A 21,458-nucleotide genomic window follows, 5' to 3' on the forward strand; every position below is an offset into this window, starting at 1 on the left:
ATCTCCCTGGGTTCCATCCCCAGTACCACCAAAAAAAAAAAAAGCAACACTTAGTAAAAGAAGGGCTGTGGATGTAACTCGGTTCAGTACATCACTGGACAAGATTGAGCAAAGGCCTTGGGTTAAAACTCCACTGCTTAAAAAACAAGGTATTGAAGCTGGGCATGGTGGCGCACGCTTGTAATCCCAGCATTTGGGAGGCTGAGACAGAAGGATCATGCAGGTTTGAAGCCAGCCTCAGCTACTTAGTGAGGCTCACAGCAACTGAGTGAGACCCTATTTCCAAATAAAATATAAAACAGGTCTGGGAGTATAGCCCAGAGTTAGAAAAGCCCCTAAGTTCCACCCCTAGTACCACAAAAAAAAAAAAAAGAAAAAAGTACTAATTATTGGCATTGTAAATCAGTGGAGCTAGGAATTGATTAATCAATAAATAGAAAAGAGATACTTTTCTTTAGGGGCAGAACGAATATATATGTGTGTACAAATACACACATTTTACATTTACACACGACACAATAAACCAAAATAAACTCCAAAAGAATTAAAAATTTAAGTTCAAAATGTGAAACCACAGTCAGAGATAGTGGCACACGCCTATAATCTCAGTACTTGGAATGCTAAGACGGGGGTTGGGGGTGGGAGTCACAGGTTTGAGGCCAGCCTCAATATTAAAATTTTCAGCAACCTAGTGAGACCCTATTTCAAAACAAAAAAATTTTACAAAGGGCAGGAGTTATAGCATAGAGGTAGAATGCCCTTGGGTTCAATCCTCAGTACCAAAAAAAAAAAAAACAACCAAAAAGTGAATACACAAAAAAAAAACCATAGGTGAACAATTATATGAATCTGAGTAAGGAAAACCATTTCTTTTTTTTTTTTTTTTTTTTTTGTTGTTGTTGTTGTTGTTGCAGGTCTGGGATGGAACCCAGGGGCATTCGACCTCCAAGCTACACCCCCTGCCCTATTATTTTATTCTTTATTTTGAAACCAGGACTCACTGAGTTGCAAAGGGCCTCACTAAGTAGCTGAGGCTGTCTGCGAACCGCGATCCCCTGGTCTCAGCCTCCCAAATACTGGGATTAAAAGCATGCGCCACCACGCCCGGCTTGGAAAGCCATTTCTAAGCATAATAGCATAATACAAATAACAAAATATAATGATAATAATTTCCACATGTCAAAGTTAAATGGCAAACATGATTAGAAAAAATTGATTATAACATATTGTCCTTCACTTCTATAGACACCAAGGCACATCAGTGACTATACACTCGTGAAGAAAACAGTAAAGACAGAACACTATCACACTTATATCACATCAACTGTAAAATAAATCCCAATGTCAACACCTCATAAAATACGTGCCTTAAATCAATGAAATAGAAGGCAAAAAATAAAATAGAGCTGAGGATATGGCTCGGAGGTAGAATTCCCCTGGTTCAATCCCCAGTACCAAAGAAATTACATTGTGGACAGGTGTGGTGGTGCACACCTAGAAACCCAGTACTTTGGAAGTTGAGATAGAAGTATCCCAGGTTCATAAGTAGATTTACCAACTTAGTGGGACTCTCAGCAACCTAACGAGACCCTATTTATTGAACTTTATTTTATTTTACCTTAATTTTTTATATTTTATTTTATTTTTTGCTGTACTGGGTATGGAACCCAGGGGCATTCTACCTTCAAGCTACACCCTGGTTCTATTATTTGGTCTTTTTATTTTTTATTTTTTTGTTTTGGTGGTACTGGGGGTGGAACCCAGGGACTTTTCTACCTCTGGGCTATACTCCCAGCCCTATTTTATATTTTATTTGGAAACAGGGTCTCACTGAGTTGCTGAGAGCCTCACTAAGTAGCTGAGGCTGGCTTCAAACCTGTGCAATCATCCTGTCTCAGCATTCCAAGAGCGGAGATTATAGGCATGCATCACCACACCTGGCTGGTCTTTTAATTTTTTTTCTTTCTTTCTTTCTTTCTTTCTTTCTTTCTTTCTTTATTTATTTATTTATTTATTTTGTGGGTGTGGGGATGGAACCCAAGGGCATTCAACATCCAAGCTACACTCCCTGCCCTGTTTTTTATTCTTTAATTTGAAACAGGGTCTCACTAAGTTGCAAAGGGCCTCACTAAGTAGCTGAGGCTGTCCGTGAACCGCGATCCTCCGGTCTCAGCCTCCCAAATGCTGGGATTACCTTTTTATTTTTTGAAACAGGGTCTCACTGAGTTTCAGAGGGCCTCACTTGGTAGCTGAGGCTGTCTGTGAACTGCAATCCTCTGGTCTCCGCCTCCCGAATGCTGGGATTACAAGCATATACCACCATGTCTGGCCAATTTTATTTTATTTTATTTTATTTATTTTGCAGTACTGGGGATGGAACCCAGGGACATTCTACCTTCGAGCCACACCCCCCAGCCTGATTTTTTTCTTCATTATTTTGAAACAGAGTCTCACTGAGTTTGCAAAGGACCTCACTAAGTAGCTGAGGCTGTCCCCGAACTGTGGTCCTCCTGTCTAAGACTGAAAAATAAAAATAAAAAAAGAAGACAAAGAAAATTACCTTCATTCCTAAAGTAGAACAGACTAAGTCAATGATAGCACTGAGCTGGTTGCTGTGAAAGTACATAGCCACCAACAACAGCATCTCTCCAAAAGAAGCAGAGACTCCTGCGGTGCTGTTGGAATAGAAAAGAAAGCATGAATTTCCAGAGAGAATTAGAGCAGCTTTCTCAGCCAAAAGAAACAAATTAAGTCGCTTTACCTCTCAAAGTAAGCTTCTTCTTTTATCATCCAACTTAGCCAGACCACCATTAGCTGCTCCTGCTCAGGCGTGCTATATAAAACATACCAGAATGGCACTGGTTTCAATCAGACATACTAGATTGTAGGAAAGAATTCTGAAATTATTTTTGGTAGAAATTATTTTTCCTTCCCTAATTTGAAATATTAAGTCAAATTAATTGTTTGTTGACCTGGACGATTAACCATAATTGAAATACGAGGCAGTTCGGGAGCTCATGGATGAGCGCTTTTGCTTTTCTTCATGAATCTGAGTAGTCAAATTCTCTCAAATCCTAGTAATTGCATTTGCAAGGTGGAGTGAACTTCCTTACATTGCTTGGAAAACCAAAGGCCCTTTGGGGGATTAAAATGTTAGAAGAGCTAGGCATGTTAGTGCACAACTATAATTCTGGTACTTGGGAGGCTGAGGCAGGAGGATGGCAGGTTCACAGCCAGCCTCAGCTGCTTAGTGAGGTGCTCTGGAACTTAGTGAGACACTGTCTCAAAATAAAGAATAAAGCCGGGTGTGGTGGCGCATGCTTGTAATCCCTGTGCTTGGGAGGCAGAGACAGGAGGATCATGCAGGTTCAAAGCCAGCTTTGCTGGCTTAAGAGACCCTGTTTCCAAAATAAAAATACAAAATAGGTCTGGGAGTATAGCCTGGAGAAGGGTTTCCAGGAACCCCAGTACCACCAAAAAAAAAAAAAAAAAAAAAAAAAAGAATAAAAAAGGGGCTGAGCGTGGTGGCGCACACTTGTAATCCTAGTATTCGGGAGGCGGAGACCAGAGAATTATGGTTCATGGACAGCCTCAGCTACTTAGCGAGGCCCTTTGCAACTCAGTGAGACCCTGTTTCAAAATATATAAAGACTAGCCGGGCGTTGTGGCGCACGCTTGTAATCCCCACGCTTGGGAGGCAGAGACAGAAGGATTGTGCAGGTTCGAAGCCAGCCTTGCTGGTTTAAGAGACCCTGTTTCCAAATAAAATATATTTTAAAAAATGGGTCTGGGAGTGTAGCCCAGAGGTAGAAGGGTTTCCAGAAACCCCAGTACCACCCAAACAAATAAAAATAAATACTAGCCAGGTGTGGTGGCACATGCTTGTAATCACAGCACTTGGGAGGCTGAGACAGGAGGATCGCACAGGTTTGAAGCCAGCCTCAGCTACTTAGCAAGGCTCTCAGCTACTTAGCAAGGCTCTCAGCAACTTAGTTAGACCCTGTTCCCAAATAAAGTATAAAATAGGTCTGGGAGTATAGCCCGGAGGTAGAAAAGCCCCTAGGTTCCACCCCAGTACCACAAAAATAAAGACTAAAAAAAAAAAAAAAATAGGACCGGGGGTGTAGTTCTGAGGCAGAGTGCCCCTCAATCCCCAGTATTGCAAAAAAAAAAAAAAAAAAAAGAGAAAAGAAAAAGAAAGAATAAAAAATAGGGCTGGGTGTGTAATGTGAGCTAAAATCCTCCTGGGTTCATTCCCCAGTACCGCAAAAAACAAAAAAACAGAAAACCCAACTAAAACAGGCTTCCTGACCTTCAGTTCTCCTATAAATTAAATATGGACATTATAAAGTAATGAAGACTAGAGGTAATGTTTAGACAGATTACTGGAAGGAAGCCACGCTTTCTGGATGGCAACATGGAGGCTAGTAGCGATGTCGATGAACGGGTTTCCGGGGAGCTGGCATCCGTGGCGCATGCTCTTTCTCTCCCTGCAGAATCTTACGGCAGTGATCCCGATACTGAGATGGCTTGGGCAATGAGAGCAATGCAGCATGCTGAAGTCTATTACAACTCATTACCTCAGTTGACCCACAATTCCTGAAACTCACCAAAGTGGATGACCAAATCTACTCTGAGTTCCAAGGAAATTTTAAGGAACTGAAGATAGATGTATTGGACTCAGAAGAACTCAAATCAGAATCAGCTAAAGAGAAGTGGAGGCCATTTTGCTTGAAGTTTGATGGGATCGTAGAAGATTTCAACTATGGTATTTTGCTGAGAGTGGATTGTTCTAAGGGATACACTGAGGAAAACACCGTCTTTACCCCCAGGATCCAATTTTTTGCCATCGAAATTGCTCGAAACTGGGAGGGCTACAACAAGGCAATTTACCTCAGCATTCAGGGGGAAAAAAAGGAGAGTAAGGAGCCAGCAACAGAGAAGCAGCCAAGGAAGAGCTGCTGGTGGAGACAAAAAAGAGGGAGGCAGCAACAGAGATGAAGAAAAGGAGAAAACTGACAACGAAGGAGACAGTGAGAAGGGAGCCACCCAGAAAGCCAACAGAGGCGATGCAGCATCTCTGTGAGGTAGACAAGGAACAGCTCTAGAGGCTGCCACTCCACTGAGCCTGCCCTAGTGCTACTTGCACAGACCCCTTTGGTTAAATGTATGTCCTTGTGCAATTGAAAGACCCACAGAAGGACATCTTCCCAATAACTGGGAGCTGCTCTGCTTGTCCCCTTGTAAGGACTGGTTGAAAGACTGTTAAGTGAGGTCTTCGTTAGCTCTTTCTTCATGTATTATCCTTGGCTTTCTCTGCTGGTCAAGTAAGACATTTTATAAATAAATTGCTTTTGGTTCATAACATTAAAAAAAAAAGAAAGATTACTGTAAGAGGGGAAAAAAAAGCACTTCATTTTAAACATCTAATTTTAGGCCCTCCTGAAACCCCACTAGAACCACATTAAAGGAAAAAATTTCCCCCCCTGTGGCACTGAGGATTGAACCTTGAGACAATGTGCCATTGAGCTACAGCCCTATTTTCTTTCTTTCTTTCTTTTTTAACTTGGAACCAGGGTCTCCCTAGGTTGATGACAGTCTCACTACACTCAGGCTATCTGCCTCCTGACTCAGCCGCCCAAGTACTGGGATTACAAGCATGTGCCACTACACCCAACTAGGAAATCTCTTCAAAAAGGAATAAATGTTACCAGGCATGGAGGCATACACCTGAATTTCCAGTATTTGGGAGGCTGATGCAGGATTAAAGCCAGCTTCGGTAATTTGTAATATCCTGAAGAACTTAACAAGACCCTGTTTCAAAATAAAATAAAAAGGGCTGGGGGAAGCCAGGTGTGATGGAGCATGTTTGTAATCCCAGTATTTGAGACACTGAGAGACAAAAGAATTGCAAGTTTACAGCCAGCCTCAGCAACTTAGTGAGATTCTTCTCAAATTAGTGAGATACTGTTTCAAAATAAAAACAAACATATAAAATAAGGTTAGGAGTGCAGCTCAGAGCTAGAATGCCCCTGTGTTCAATCCCCAGTACCAAAAAACAAGAGAGAGAAAAACAAAGAATAAATGTTGAGAGAGAACAACACAAAATCCCGAAAGCTAGCAAACACACAGATGAGAGGTAGCCCTGAAGGAGCAGAAAACTAAACCAGCAGAAGGGAAAACCCATCCACTTCATACCCCAGAATTTCCAAAGGAGCTTAGGAACTGACAGCTCCACGGGCTTCTGGGAATGGGAGTGAGAGGCTAAAATAGAGGGAAGACAGTGCACATGAGAGCAGCTCTCCAATTCACCGCTCTGTTCTACAGCGATGGAGGAATACCTCTGCCTGAGTACAGGGAAGACCACAGACTCATTCTCTGGAGACGGCCAACACTGTGTCTGCACTGAGGGGCAGCAGGGACATGTGAAGCGCTGTTCTGAAAGCAGGAGCGAGTGATGATACTGCAGGCTGAGCTCCCCCAGCGCTTGACCCTCACTTTTTAACTCTGTTCAGGGGTTTCTGGACAAGTTTCACTCTCCAGGCAGATAGTATCCTTCCTTAGGACCCTCATTAGCCCAAGAGTTTCCAAAAGACCCGATTATGCATTCAGAGGTTCTAATTTGCTTTTTAGTCTCCTACTCTTAAATATCAACATTTAAGAACAATTAAACAACTACAAAAAGCCTCTAACTGGAAAATAGAGATTAAACAACACACACACACACACACACACACACACACACACACACACACAGCACCATGGATAAAGGAAGCAGTACAAAAAAAAAAAATCTATCAAAATCACTGTGATTAAGCTGTGCATGGTGGCACACACTTGTAATCCCAGTACTTGTGAGGCTAAAACAGGAGGATCACAAATTCATGGACAGCCTCAGCTACTTAGTGAGGCCCTCCCAACTTAGTGAGACCTTGTTTCAAAATGAAGAATAAAAAACAGAGCTGGGAGTGTAGCTCAAGGCAGAATGCCCCTGGGTTCAATCCCCAGTACGCAAAAGTAAATAAATAGATGGTATGTAAACATATCTCAGTGTAGTTGTTCTGTAAAAAGAAGAATAAGACAAAACTACAGAAAAAAAAAACAATAATAAGATAATAATTTCAGAAAGACAGTTCAAATAAAAAAGGTTTTAGACAGAGAAACCCCAATGGGTAGACATTACCAACAAATTACTTCAAGAAAATTTCCTAGAATTAAAAGACATGAGTTTCAGGTTGAAAGGACTTGTTGAATATCTAGAACCATAAATAAACACAAACTTAGACCTAGGCATATCATCCACAAATTTTGAAAAGAACAGGCCATGACCAGTACTCGGGAGGCCAGACAGGAGGATCACAGATTCAACCCCGCCTCGGCAATGAAGCAAGATTCTCAGCAAGACCTTGTTTCAAAACAAAAAATAAAAAGGGGTGGCTATGTAACTTGGGGTAGAATGCTCCTGGGTTCAATCCTCATTACCAAAAAAAAAAAAAAACAGCCAAACAAAGGACCAGGAATCAAAATGATGTGAAACTTCTCAGCAATACTGGAAATTAAAGACAATGGGGCAACACCTTCAAAAGTCTATATGGAAAGGGCCAAGTGTGGTGGTGCACAGCTGGGATCCCAGCACTTGGGAGGCTGGACATGAGGATCACAGTTCACAGGCAGCCTCAGCTCTTAGTGAGAATCTCAGCACCTTAGTGAGACCCTGTTTCAAAATTAAGAACAAAAAATAGGGCTGGGAGCGGGGCATGGTGGCGCACACTTGTAATTCCAGCATTTGGAGGCTGAGACTGGAGGATCGTGCTTTGTGGACAGCTTCAGCTACTTAATGAGGCTCTCTGCAACTTAGTGAGACCTGGTTTCAAAAATAAAAAATGAAAATCAGGGCAGGAAGCCGGGCATGGTGGTGCACGCTTGTAATCCCAGCATTCGGGAGGCTGAGACTGGAAGATCACAGTTCCCAGACAGCCTCAGCTACTTAGTGAGGCCCTCTGCAACTTTGTGAAACCCTGTTTCAAAATACAGAATAAAAAATAGGGCAGGAGGTGTAGCACGGAAGGTTGAATGCCCCTGGGTTCCATCCCCAGATCCGAAAAAAAAAAAAAAAAAAATAGGACTGGGGATGTAGCTCAGAGGTAGAATGCCCCTGGGTTCCATCCCCAACACCACAAAAAATTATTAATAAATAAAATTAAAAATAGGGCTGTAAATGTATCTTGGAGGTAGAATGTTCCTGGTTTCAATCCCCAGTACCATACACACACAAAAAAAAAGGTCTAAGGAAATTATTTCCAACTTAGAATTCTATACCCCATCAAACTATCAATCAAGTATCTGAGTAGAATAAAGGAATTTTCAGAAATCCCCAGTCTCAAAAGAATCTGACTCCCACATGCTAGTTTTACACAGGAGCAGAAGAGGAAGCAAATGAACAGGTGATGACATGAAATACAAGAAGCAGCAGATCTTGAGAGGAGAGGTGAACAGCCCCCAGGTGGAGGGTGAAGAGCAGGGCTCAGAGGACAGCGAGCTGGGCTCAGCTGTGCGCCCGTCCAGACCAGAGCAGGTCCAGGAGCTCCAGAAAGAGTCCTGACTGCCGGAGGAGCCAGAGCAGGCTGAGAGATTTTGATTGCAGAGCGGCTGAGGGTGCAGTAATGGTACATCAAGCAAATTAAAAACAAAAACAGAAACAGAAAAATTATTAATGCAAACAGGTTTATAGAAAAAGAAATCGTTTAGTACATAGTAGAGCTCTCAGTAACATTACATAATCATAAGAATATAAACAACTCTACATTGTTCTAATTAAAATTATATAGCTGTACTAGGAGAACGGAAGGAAAGAAAAGATAAGTGCATGTGTTTTAGGACAGAGAAAAAGAAGAAAGAGAACTAATTCCTCATCTTTGATAATGAGAACTCAACAAATAATATCTAAAAGAAAAAATCAAGATACATCAAATATAAACATGTTATGTAATAGTAAAACCCCAATCAGTTCAGAAATTGAAAGACATTGCCTCAAGGGAAAAGAAAATATGGAAGAGGGGATAGGGACTGCTATTAGTCTAAACAATTTTATTTTCTTAATGTACCAGGGATTGAACCCAGAGCTGCTTCTATCATTGAACTACATCCTCAGCCCTTTTTATTTTTTCTTTTGAGACAGGGTCTTACTAAATTGCCCAGGCTGGCCTCAAACCTGCAATCTTCCTTCCTCAGTCTCCCAAGTACTGAGATTACAGATATGTGCCATCATATCCAGTTAGTCTTAAAAAATTCTGAAGAGCTATTTTGACTTCTTTAACTATTCATGAGCAACTTTGATAAAGATAAAATAAAGCGGGCGTGGTGGCGCACACTTGTAATCCCCGCGCTTGGGAGGCTGAGACAGGAGGATCGCATGGGTTTGAAGCCAGCCTCAGCTACTTAGTGAGGCTCTCAGCAACTTAGTGAGACCCTGTTTCCAAATAAAATATAAAAAAGGTCTGGGAGTATAGCACGAAGGTAGAAAGCCTCTGGGTTCCACACCCAGTACCACACACACAAAAAAAAAGATAAAATAATATGCAGTATATGTTAATGATAACCTTTTGTTTTATTTTTCTTGTTTGTTTTTGCAGTACTGCGGATGGAACCCAGGGGTATTCTACCTCTGAGGTAACCCCCAGCCCTACTTTTTTATTCTTTATTTTGAAACAGGGTCTCACTGAGCTGCAAAGGACCTCACTAAGTAGCTGAGGCTGTCCTCAAACTGCGAACCTCCTGTCTCAGCCTCCCTAATGCTGGGATTACAAAAGTGTGCCACCACACCCAGTTGATAATTTTTTATTAAAAGACACTACAGCCAGGTATGGTGGTACATGCTTATAATCCCAGTACTTGGAAAGTTGAGAAAGGTGGATTGCAGGTTTGACGACAGCCTCAACAAGTAGCGAGAATCTCACCAACCTAGTGAGATCCTGTTTCCAAATAAAAAATAAAATTGGGCTGGGGGTGTGGCTCAAAGGTAGAATGCCTTAGGGGTTCAATACCCAGTAGCACAAAAAAGAAGAAAAAAAAAGACACTACTACTGTCCCTATGTAGGGTTTCTGTTTTGTTTTTGTTTTGGTACCCAGGGGGTGTTCTACCTCTGAGCTTGATCTCCGGTCCTAATTTTTTTTTTTTTTTATCTTGAAATAGAGTTTCCCTAAGTTGCTGAGACTGCTCTCAAACTTGCAATCCTTCTGTCTCGGCTCCCAAGTCCTGGGACCACAGGCATGTAGCAACTTGCTCACTTTGTAGGATAACTTTTTGCTCTTAACCTAATGCTATACATACACACGGGGCTGTTGTGTTGTTGGGTTTTGTGTTTTGTTTTGTTGTGCTATCTGTTTTTGCAGAGTTGGGATCAAACCCATGGCCTCACGAATGCTAAGCAAGCACTCTACAACTGGGCTATACTGCAGCCCCTGCATTTTAATCAGTAAATGAAAACAGACCTAGAGAAAACAACGGAGACAGTGCGGTACCTGACCAGTGTAGAAAAGGCCAGCAGCATACAGAAGGACAGCGAGACAAAGCGGACCCCAGCTGGTGTGGCAGGAGGACGGCTGGTCATCAACTGCAGCAGCTGCTCGGCTTCTTCTTCAGTAGGTCTAAAAAGAGATTCATAATTAGGCTTTAATTTTTCTTAGCTGAAGGACAGAAAAAAATGAACTTCCCAACATTTAAATATTTTGTATGTAAATTTTCAAACTTTGTAACAAACCTCACTAAAAAATCTTTAACATCTTAAGTTGTCAAAAGCAAAACCTAAAAGAAATTACAGCTACATTATTTTTCCTAAGACACAACACACACAGACCTTGCCTTGCTCTGTAGTATAGGACCATAAAAATGAACATGCAAACTGAGACCATGCAACACAATCTTAATAATGAATGGTGAAAAGTATGATTGTACTGTGACCTTTAAGAATGTCAAAATTTAAAAACTGCCAGGAATAATGAATGAGGAAGAGTAAAACTAACATTTACATGGCACTCTATAACTGAAAATATTTGAAACATTGGGAGTTAAAGTACTTAATTTCTTTGTAAAATCTATCAAGAGGAGACAGAAGCTGGGCATGGTGGTGCGTGCCTGTATCCAGTACTTTGGAAGATGAGACTGGAGGATCACAGGTTTGAGAATAGCCTCAGCAAAGTAGCAAGGCCTTCTGCAACTTAGTGAGAACCTCTTTTATTAAAAAATAAAATAGGGCTAGAGATGTAGCTCAGTGGTAGAATGCCCTTGGGTTCAATCACGTACACACATATACACAAGCGCGCGCGCAGAAGAACATCCCTTGCCTCCTCCTTTTCATTGCATAACGTGTAATACAGAGTGAGCTACTTTTACTTTTTTATTTCTTTCTGTGGGGGGGGGGCACTGGAGGCTGAACCCAGGGAAGCTCTACCAATCAACTAAAACCCATGCCTTTTTTATTTTTGAGACAGGGTCTCACTAGTTGCCAAAAGTACCCTCAAACCTGTGATCCTCCTATCTTAGCATCCCAGGTACCAGGATTATAGACATGTGCTACTTCACCCTGCTACCAACAAACATCCTTTCGGTGTGTATGTGTGGTATTAGAGATTGAACCCAGGGACTTTCTACCACTCAGCTACACTCCAGCACAATTTCATTTTTATTTTGAAACAGAGTATTGCTAAGTGAGCACATACTTGAACCTGCAATTCTTAGTGCTCCACCACACCGGATTCAGACTTTAAAAAAAAAGTGATGCCAGTGGCCATTTACCATGACACTCATGGTGAGTAACTGTGTCCTAAAGATCTCAAAGCAAAGTTTATGCTTTATATAATTATTAGGTTAACAAATGGTGGTAACTAAAATTTGAGGTAGATAGAGTGTAGTGGCATACACTTGTAATCTCAGTACTTGGGAGACTGAGAGAGGAGGCTCACAGGTTTGCAGCCAACCTTAGCTACTTAGTGAAGCTCTCAGCACCTTAGTGAGACCCTGTTTCAAAACAAAGAATAAAAAACAGGAAACTGGGCGAGGTGACCCACGCTTGTAATCCCAGCATTTAGGAGGCTGAGACAGAAGGATTGTGCAAGTTGAAAGCCAGCCTCAGCTACTTAGTGAGGCCTTTTGCAACTCAGTGAGACCATGTTTCAAAATGAAGAATTAAAAAAAATAATAGGGCCGGGGGCCGGGGGTGTTGCTCGGAAGTAGAATGCCCCCGAGTTCCATCCCCAGTACCGAAAAAAAAAAAAAAAAGGGAAAAAATAAGACTGGTGGTATAGCTTGGAGGTAGAATATCCCTGGGTTCAATCGCTAGTAAAAAATTATTTGAAGCCGGGCATGGTGACACACACTTGTAATCCCAGCATTCAGGAGGCTGAGACGAGAGGATCATGATTTGCGGAAAGCCTTAGCTACTTAGTGAGGCTCTTTGCAACTCAGATCCTGTTTCGAAATAAAGAATAAAAAACAGGGCTGGGGGTGTAGCTCGGGGGTAGAATGCCCCTGGGTTCCATCCTCAGTATTGCAAAAAAAAAAAAAAAAAATTATTTGAGCTGGGCACGGAGGCACACACTTGTAAATCCTAGTAATTGAAAGGCTGAGACAAGAAGAAATCACAAATTCAAAGCCACCCTCAGGAACTAGTGAGACCTTATTTCAAAATAAAAAGTAAATAGGGCTGGGGATAAGGATTTAACTCAGAAGTAGAAATGCCCCTAGGTCCAATTCCCAGCACCACAAAATAAAATTTGAACCATATCCCAGAACCAGTGTGTTTTTTTTTTTTTTTTTTGCAGGTCTGAGGATGGAACCCAGAGGCGTTTGATCTCCGAGCTACACCCCCTGCCCAATTTTTTTTATTATTATTATTTATTTTTTTGAAACAGGGTCTCACTGAGTTGCAGAGGGCCTCACTAAGTAGCTGAGGCTGTCCACGAACCACGATCCTCCTGTCTTAGCCTCCCAAATGCTGGGATTACAAGTGTGCACTACCACACCCAGCTAGGACCAGTGTTTTTTAACTAAACTGTAGGACTGAAATTCACAGGCATCTGAGAAAACAAATACTACAGCATATAAAAGTTGAAGACATTATTCCAAAGGCTATGGTACAGAGACTAAGAAGCTATGCATTATATCAATTTTATATAATTTATGATCTCAGTTGGAAAAGGAAACATAAAAGAGATTTACTTCAACTAGCTGCACAGGCCAGGTAAAGGTTCACCCACAGATCATTCAATAGTCTTGTCCAGCTGCACTGAAATCAAAGATTTCTTTTTTTTTTTTTTTTTTGTTTGGTGGTACTGGGGATGAAACCCAGGGGCCTTCTACCTCCAGGCTACACTCCCAGACCTATTTTATATTGTATTTGGAAACAGGGTCTCTTAAACCAGCTGAGGCTGGCTTCGAACCTGCATGATCCTCCTGTCTCAGCCTCCCAAGCACAGGGATTACTAGCGTGCGCCACCACGGCCGACTATTCACAGATTTCTTTACTCTGTGATTAGAAATTGGTAAGTTTTCTGCCCTTCCAAATTGGACCTATAATCTGACCAAAATAGATAAATGTATCCCTGCTAGGAATGTTTGGCATGAGGACTTCAATTTTGCTACAGGCCAGCCAACTACCTGAGCTCAATAAAAAAAAAACCTGAATCCTCTGAATAAACAGCCTTTAGCTTACTTTTTTGGGATTAGAAACAAAAAAGTAAATGACAAAAGGATAAAATATCAAATTATTGAATACTTGAGTCCAGCGATTCCCATCAAAGCACAGTACAGACGTAAGAGTGCACTGGCTTTCACAACATGCTCTTCCTTCAGCCCCGAATACACAGACACATTGGGCTCCATCTCCACATCAGCTTCTTCCACAATGCGGGTACTTCTTACTGTGGGAAGAATGCCCATCAACTCCAGAAGAAGCTGTCTTCTCATCTGCCAAAGGACAGAACTGCTGGTCTCTCTTTTCCTCTGAAAAGAACAGAAATCGCAAAAGAAAGAAAGGATGAAACATTTACTAAGTTAAAAGTAGGCAATGAAGCCGGGCGTGCTGGTGTACACTTGTAATCCCCGCGCTTGGGAGGCTGAGACCGGAGGATCGCGGTTCGAAGCCAGCCTCAGCTACTTAGTGAGGCCCTCTGCAACTCAGTGAGACCCAGTTTCAAAATAAAGAATAAAAAACAGGGCAGTGGGTGTAGCTCGGAGGTTGAATGCCCCTGGCTTCCATCCCTAGACCCACAAAAATAAATAAATAAATAAATAAATAAATAAATAAATAAATATAGTATGTTCACATTGTGTGTATGTGTGTGTGTGTGTGTGTGTGTGTGTGTGTGTGTGTGTGTGTGTAACTGGGGATTGAATCTAGGAACATTCTACCTCTGAGCTATACGCCCTGCCCTATATTCTGTTTTATTTTGAAACAAGGTCTCTCTGAATTGAGAAGGGCTTCAATAAGTTGATGAAGCTAACCATGAACTTGTGACCCTCCTTTCTCAAGCTCCCAAGAACTGAGATTACAAGCATGTGCTACAATGCCCAGCTTTATGTTTTCATTTAATAAGATTATTATTGCTTTTTTTTTGAAGTACTGAGGATGAAACCCAGTAGCATTCTACCTCTGAGCTACACCTGCAGCCTTATTTTTTATTCTTTTTATTTTTATTTATTTTATTTTTTTTTTTTTTGGTGGTACTGGGGTTCTTGGAAGCCCTTCTACCTCTGGGCTACACTCCCAGACCTATTTTTACATTTTTATTTGGAAACAGGGTCTCCTAAACCAGCGCGCGCAGCTGGCTTCGAACCTGCGCGATCCTACTGTCTCTGCCTCCCAAGCGCGGGGATTACAAGCGTGCGCCACCACGCCCGGCTTATTCTTTATTTTGAAACAGGGTCTCACTAAATAGCAGAGGCAGTCCGCGAACCACAATCCTCCTGTCTCAGCCTCCAGAATGCTGGGATTACAAGTGTGCATCACCACACCCGGCTCAATTATTGCTATTTTTAATGTATATTTTTTTTTTTTTTACTGGAAATAGAACCCAGGGGCATTCTACCTTGTAGCCACACCCCAGCCCTATTTTATTTTTATTTTAAAACAGGATCTCACTAGGTTGATGAGTCCTATATCAGCCTCCCAAGTACTGGAATTATAGGCATGTGCCACCACACCTGGCTCCTAAATAAACTGTGTGTGTGTGTGTGTGTGTGTGTGTGTGTGTGTGTGTGTGTGTTCTGTCCTTGAAATTTAACCATGGTCATTCAACCAATGAACCACACCCCCAATCCTCTTTTTTTTTTTGCTTTTGCAATAGTGGGGATTGAACCCACGGGCATTCTACCTCTGAGCTATACCCCAGCCCTATTTTTGTTTTGTTGGTTTTTTTGGTTTTTTTTGGTGGTACTGGGGGTGGAACCCAGAGGCTTTCTACCTCCGGGCTACACTCCCAGACCTTTTTTATATTTTATTTGGAAACAGGGTCTCACTAAGTTGCTGAAAGCCTCACTAAGTAGCTGAGGCTGGCTTCGAACCCGTGCGATCCTCCTGTCTCAGCCTTCCAAGCGCGGGGATTACAAGCGTGAGCCACCACGCCCGGCTTTTTATTCTTGTTTTGAAACAGGGTCTCACTAAATGGCAGAGGGTCTCACTAAGCCACTGATGCTGGCCAAGAACTTGCAATCCTCTTGTCTTACTCTCAAGTACTAGGATTACAGATGTGTTCCACCATGCCCAACATTTTTTTAATTTTGAAACAGGGTCAGCCAGGCACGGTGGAGCACACTTGTAATCCCAGTACTTGGGAGGCTGAGACAGGAGGATCACAGGTTTAAAGCCAGCTTCAGGTATTTACTGAGGCCTTCCACTACTTACTGAGACCCTGTTTCAAAATAAAGAATAAAAAATAGGGCTGGGGTGTAATTCAAAGGAGGTAGAATGCCCCTAGGTTCAATCCCCAGTAACACACACACACACACACACACACACACACACACACAAGGGTCTTATTAATACCATAAACTTCCTTTGAACCTGCTTTCCTCCTGTCAAAAACTCCAAGAGCAAGCCAGACGTGGTGGCACATGCTTGTAATCCCAGCATTTGGGAGGCTGAGACCAGAGGATGGCAGTTCACAGAGAGCCTCAGCTACTTAGTGAAAGACCTGCACAATGTAGAGACCCTGTTTCAAAGTAAAGAATAAAAAAAAAGGGCAAGGGGTGTAGCTCAGAGGTAAAAGAAAAAAAAAAGAAAGAAAGAAAGAAAGAAAGAAAAGAAAAATCCAAGGGCTTTTTTGGTTTTTGTTTTGCAATACTGGGGACTAAACTTTGGAGTATTATGCCACTGAGCTATATTCTCACCCCCTTTTTATTTCAATTTTATTTTATTCTACTATTTATTTATTTATTGGTACTGGAGATTGAGTCCAGGGGCATTCTAGCTCTGAGCTACATACTCAGCCTTATTTTATTTTTTATTTTTGAAACAAACCTGTGATTCTACTGTCTCAGCCTCCCAAGCACTGGGATTACAAGCATGTGCCATGCCTGGTTTCAGTTTTAACTTGTTTCTTTTTTGTGTGTATGTGTAGCACTGAGGATTGAACCTAGAGGCATTCTCAGCCTAATTTTACTTATTTGGAAACAAGGTCTTACTAAGTTGTGGAGGGACCTACTAACTTGCCCAACTGACTTTGAATCTGTGATCCTCCTGTCTCAGCCTCCCAAGTACTGGGATTACATGCATGCACAACCAAGCCTGGCCTGTTTTAATTTCTAATATAGCAAATATCAAAATATAGAAGCACATAAAAGTTCTTTCATATTCTCAATGATCTTTTAAATATAAGGAGATTCCTGAAATTAAGTATGAGAACCACTAATCTGATATCTTTTTTTTTTTTTATGGTGCTGGGAATTGAACCCAGGGGCATTCTACCTCCAAGTTACACCTTCAGTCTGATTTTCTATTCTTTATTTTGAAACAGGGTCTCACTACATTGTGGAGGGCCTCACTAAGTAGCTGAGGCTGGCTGCAAACCCGGACCTCCTGTCTTAGCCTTCAAGTACTGGGATTACAAATAGGAGCCACCACACCCAACTTGATGACATCTTTCTAAATGTGTTTCTTCCTCATTAAGTGAATGCCAAAATAACCTGATTCTTAGCCCACATGGATATTTAACCCTCACCTGCTGTCCATTTCGGATAAAAGTTCCAAACCAAGTCCGGACTTTTGCATTTGTTCCAAGAAGCAAACCACTAACAAAACAAACCAAGTCACTCACTCCATCTTCACAAGCTTCATTTTTAGTATGATCCAATGTCAAAGCCACTCCAAGGCCTGGCAAGTGACATTCTTCCACCTAACAGCAACAAAGACACATTACACTCACTATCATAAGGAAAAGAGCCAGGATGTTTCAAAATCAGAAACATCTAAAGTTTAAAGGAAGAGATCTCATAAAACCTAAGAACCCAAACGAGCAACATATATCTAAAATTCCCAAAATCTACAAGACTGTAAAAGCATCTTGAGAAAAATACTTAGTCCTAAGATAAAGAGCTGTCTCATGAAAACAACAGGATCTCTTACCACCATGCCTCGGACCTTGAGAGCCTGAGAAGGGTTCATTTTACATAAGAAGCGTAAGGCATCTGTTCTGCGCCTTCCTCCAAGGCTTTCTTCATCTTGTCGCTCTCCATTTTTTATCAGGCCCCTACAAACTAAATATTTAGGAGCCTCTATTACTTTAACTCTGTAAGTAACATATTATAAACCAAAAAAGGTTATCTTTTATTTTTATTTTATTTATTTACTTATTTATTTTTGCGGGCCTGGGGATGGAAGCCAGGAGCATTCAACCTCCAACCTACACCCCCTGCCCTATTTTATTTTTATTCTTTATTTTGAAACAGGGTCTCACTGAGTTTCGGAGGGCGTCCCTAAGTACTTAGCTGAGGCTGTCCATGAACTGCGATCCCCTGGTCTCAGCCACCCAAATGCTGGGATTACAAATGTGCGCCACCACACCCGGCTCTTATTTATTTTTTTTGTTTTGCAGGTCTGGAGATGGAACCCAGGGGCATTCAACCTCTGAGCTACACCTCCTGCCCTATTTTTTATTCTTTATTTTGAAACCAGGTCTCACTGAGTTGCAAAGAGCCTCACTAAGTAGCTGAGGCTGTCCGCGAACCGCGATCCTCCGGGTCTCAGCCTCCCAAATGCTGGGATTACAAGCGTGCGCCACCACGCCCGGCTCACACCTGGCTCTTATTTTTATTTATGCAGTACTGGGTATGGATACCTGGGCACTTTACCACTGAGCTACATACCTAGCCTTCTGTATTTTTTTTTTTTGTGTGTGTGTGTGTGGTACTGGGGATTGAACCTGGGGGTATTCTACCTCTGAGCTACAGCCCTAGCCCTATTATTTATTCTTTCTTTTGAAACAGGGTCTCACTGAGTTGCAAAGGGCCTCACTAAATAGCTGAGGCTGTCCATGAACAGCAAACAGCAATCCTCCTGTATCAGCCTCCTGAATGCTGAGATTACAAGCGTGCACCACCAAGCCCATTATTTTTTCTTTTAAGACTGGATCTTGCTAAATTGCAAGGTTAGCCTTAAACTTGTTATTCTCCTGCCCCAATCTCCCAAGTGACAGGGATTTTAGGTTTATACCACCCAACCTGGAATAAACCAAGTTTCTCACCTTGAGAATCAATCATTTATGCAAACTAAGACAGTATGAAAAGCCGGCGTGGTGGCGCTTGTCATCCCAGCATTCAGGAGGCGGAGACCGGAGGACCGCGGTTCGCAGACAGCCTCAGCTACTTACAAGGCCCTTAGCAACTGAGACACAGTTTCAAAAAATAGGGCAGGGGCTGTAGCTCGGAGGTAAAATGCCCCTGGATTCCATCCCCAGACCCACGAAAAAAAAAAAAAAAAAAAAAGACAGTATGGAGGAAAAAAATCAGAAGCCACACATGGTGGCCCATGCTGGTAATCCTAGTACTTGGAAGGCTGAGACAGGAAGACTGCAGGTTCAAGGCTAGTGTACAATAACTTAGAAGACACTGTTTCAAAATAAAATAGGGCTGAGGATGCAGCTTAGAGATAGACTGCCTCTGGGATCAATCTTCAATATAAAAAAAAAAAAAAAAAAGACTGGGTAACTTAGAAATACCCTAACAGTGGAGCGTGGTGGCGCATGCTTGTAATCCCAGCATTTGGGAGGCTGAGACAGGATGATCACAGTTCCCAGAAAGCCTCAGCTACTTGGTGAGGCCCTTTATAACTCAGTGAGACCCTGTTTCAAAATAAAGAATAAAAAACCGGGCTAGTGATGTAGCTCGGAGATAGAATGTCCCTGGGTTCCATCCCAAGTACAGCAAAAAAAAAAAAAAAAAAAAACTAATAATAATAACGAACTGTACGAGGCCATCACACAGTTCACAAAGAGACCTGTTTCAAAACAAAAACTAAAAAAAGATAGGGTGGAGTTCAGAGGTAAAAGGCCCCTAGTTCAGGACTACAACAATAAAAGAGAAACAGTAATCTATGGGACAGTATTACACAGTCAAACACAATTATAGACCCAGAAAAATAAAGGAAATGAAAGACAAGATACATAAGGATCTCACTACTTTGTGCAAGACCTCACTAAGCATAGCTGAGGCTGGTCTTGAACTTGTGATCCTCCTGTCTCAGCCTCCCAAGGTTGGGGATTACAAGCCTGTGCCTCCATGCCCAACAAGAAATTTTCCAGATTATTTTCTTGATATAATATGTGTGTGTGTGTGTGTGTGTGTGTGTGTGTGTGTGTAAGAGAGAGAGAGAGAGAGAGAGAGAGAAAGAAAGAGAAAGAGGGGGGGGGGGAGAACTGGAGCGCGAACCCAGGACCTGAACTTGCAAAGCAAGGACTTTGCCACTGAGCTGCATCCCACTATAGGCTCCAGGGTTTTTTTGGGTTTTTTTTCCTTTTTTTTTTTTTTTTTTTTTTTTTGCGGTACTGGGGATGGTACCCAGGGGCATTCTACCCTCAAGCTATAGCCCCAACCGTTTTTGTTTTGTTTCGTTTTGCAGGTCTGGTGATGGAACCCAGGAGCATTCAACCTTCAAGCTACACCCTCTGCCCTATTTTTTATTCTTTATTTTGAAACAGTCTCACTAAATTGCGGAGGGCCTCACTAAGTAGCTGAGGCTGTCTGTGAACCACATTCCTCCAGTCTCAGCCTCCCAGAATGCTGGGATTACAAGCATGCATGTTGGGCTTCCCAGTCATATTTTTTATCCTTTACTTTAAAACAGGGTTTCACTAAGTTGCCAAGAGTCTAAGTAGCTGAGGCTGGCTGCAAACCATGATCCTCCTGTCTCAGCCTCCCAAGTACTAGGATTACAAGAGTGTGCCACCATGCCCAGTTTCCAGCCCCAGTTCTGTTTTGTTTTTCTGTATTGAGGATTGAACCCAGGGCATTCTACCTCCAAGCTACACCCCCAGCCCTATTTTTAATTTTTTTTTTTTTTTTTTTTTTTGGTACAGGGGGTAAAATCCAAGTGCATTCTACCAGACTTATTTTATATTTTATTTGGAAACAGGGTCTCACTAAATTGCAGAGGGCCTAAGTAGCTGAGACTGCCTGTGAACCGCGATCCTCCTGTCTCGGCCTCCCAAGTATTGGAATTACAAGTGCGCGCCACCATACCTGGCTCTCAAAAATATATTTGAGCCGGGCATGGTGGCGCACGCTTGTAATCCCCGTGCTTGGGAGATGGAGACAGGAGGATCGTGCAGGTTCAAAGCCAGCTACGCTGGCTTAAGAGACCCTGTTTCCAAATAAAAAATATAATAATAGGTCTGGAAGTGTAGCCCGCAGGTAGAAGGGCTTCCAGGAACCCCAGTACCACCAATATATAAATATATTTGAAGAAATTTCTCCCAAATTTAATGAAAACAATAAACCCAGAAGTTCAATAACCCCAAGCAGGACAAAAACAAGAAAAGTCATACCCAAGTACAGTGCAAAAAAAAATTTCTCAAGAACAGTGATAGGAGGAAATCTTAAAAGCAACCAAAAAAAAGAAAAACAGCCGGGCGTGGTGTCGCACGCTTGTAACCCCCGCGCTTGGGAGGCTGAGACAGGAGGATCTCACAGGTTCGAAGCCGGCCTCAGCTACTTAGTGAGGCTCTCAGCAACTTAGTGAGACCCTGCTTCCAAATAAAATATAAAATAGGTCTGGGAGTATAGCCCAGAAGTAGAAAGCCCCTGGGTTCCACCCTCAGTTCCACACAAAAAAATATTAAAAATTAAAAATTAAAAAATTAAAAAATTGAGCTTTATGGGTATAGCTTAAAGGTAGAATGTCCCTGGGTTCCATCCCCATTATCGCAAAATAAATAAATAAATAAATAAATAAATAAATAAATAAATAAAT

At 42.0% G+C, this 21,458-nt stretch overlaps 2 protein-coding genes across 2 annotated transcripts in view; one reads left to right on the top strand and one right to left on the bottom strand.

Annotated features, from left to right (window-relative positions):
• Nucleotides 1–21,458, bottom strand: part of INTS2 (integrator complex subunit 2) — a gene marked incomplete at both ends in the record, with an annotated part of 65,617 nt that overhangs the window by 35,492 nt on the left and 8,667 nt on the right. The window contains 6 exons of the mRNA XM_080713197.1: nt 2,561–2,675; nt 2,762–2,833; nt 10,522–10,647; nt 13,773–13,999; nt 17,215–17,388; nt 17,619–17,749. Of these exons, the coding sequence (XP_080569323.1) occupies nt 2,561–2,675; nt 2,762–2,833; nt 10,522–10,647; nt 13,773–13,999; nt 17,215–17,388; nt 17,619–17,749 (845 nt within the window). The remainder of the gene's footprint in view (nt 1–2,560; nt 2,676–2,761; nt 2,834–10,521; nt 10,648–13,772; nt 14,000–17,214; nt 17,389–17,618; nt 17,750–21,458) is intronic.
• LOC308274993 (protein PBDC1-like) lies at nt 4,418–5,001 on the top strand (the record flags this gene model as incomplete). Its single annotated transcript, XM_080713009.1, is given in 2 exon segments — nt 4,418–4,567; nt 4,573–5,001. Coding segments are annotated over 2 exon segments (579 nt in total).

This window comes from Muscardinus avellanarius, assembly GCF_963383645.1.
Source record: "Muscardinus avellanarius genome assembly, chromosome: 16".
In the NCBI taxonomy this organism is placed as follows: domain Eukaryota; kingdom Metazoa; phylum Chordata; class Mammalia; order Rodentia; family Gliridae; genus Muscardinus; species Muscardinus avellanarius.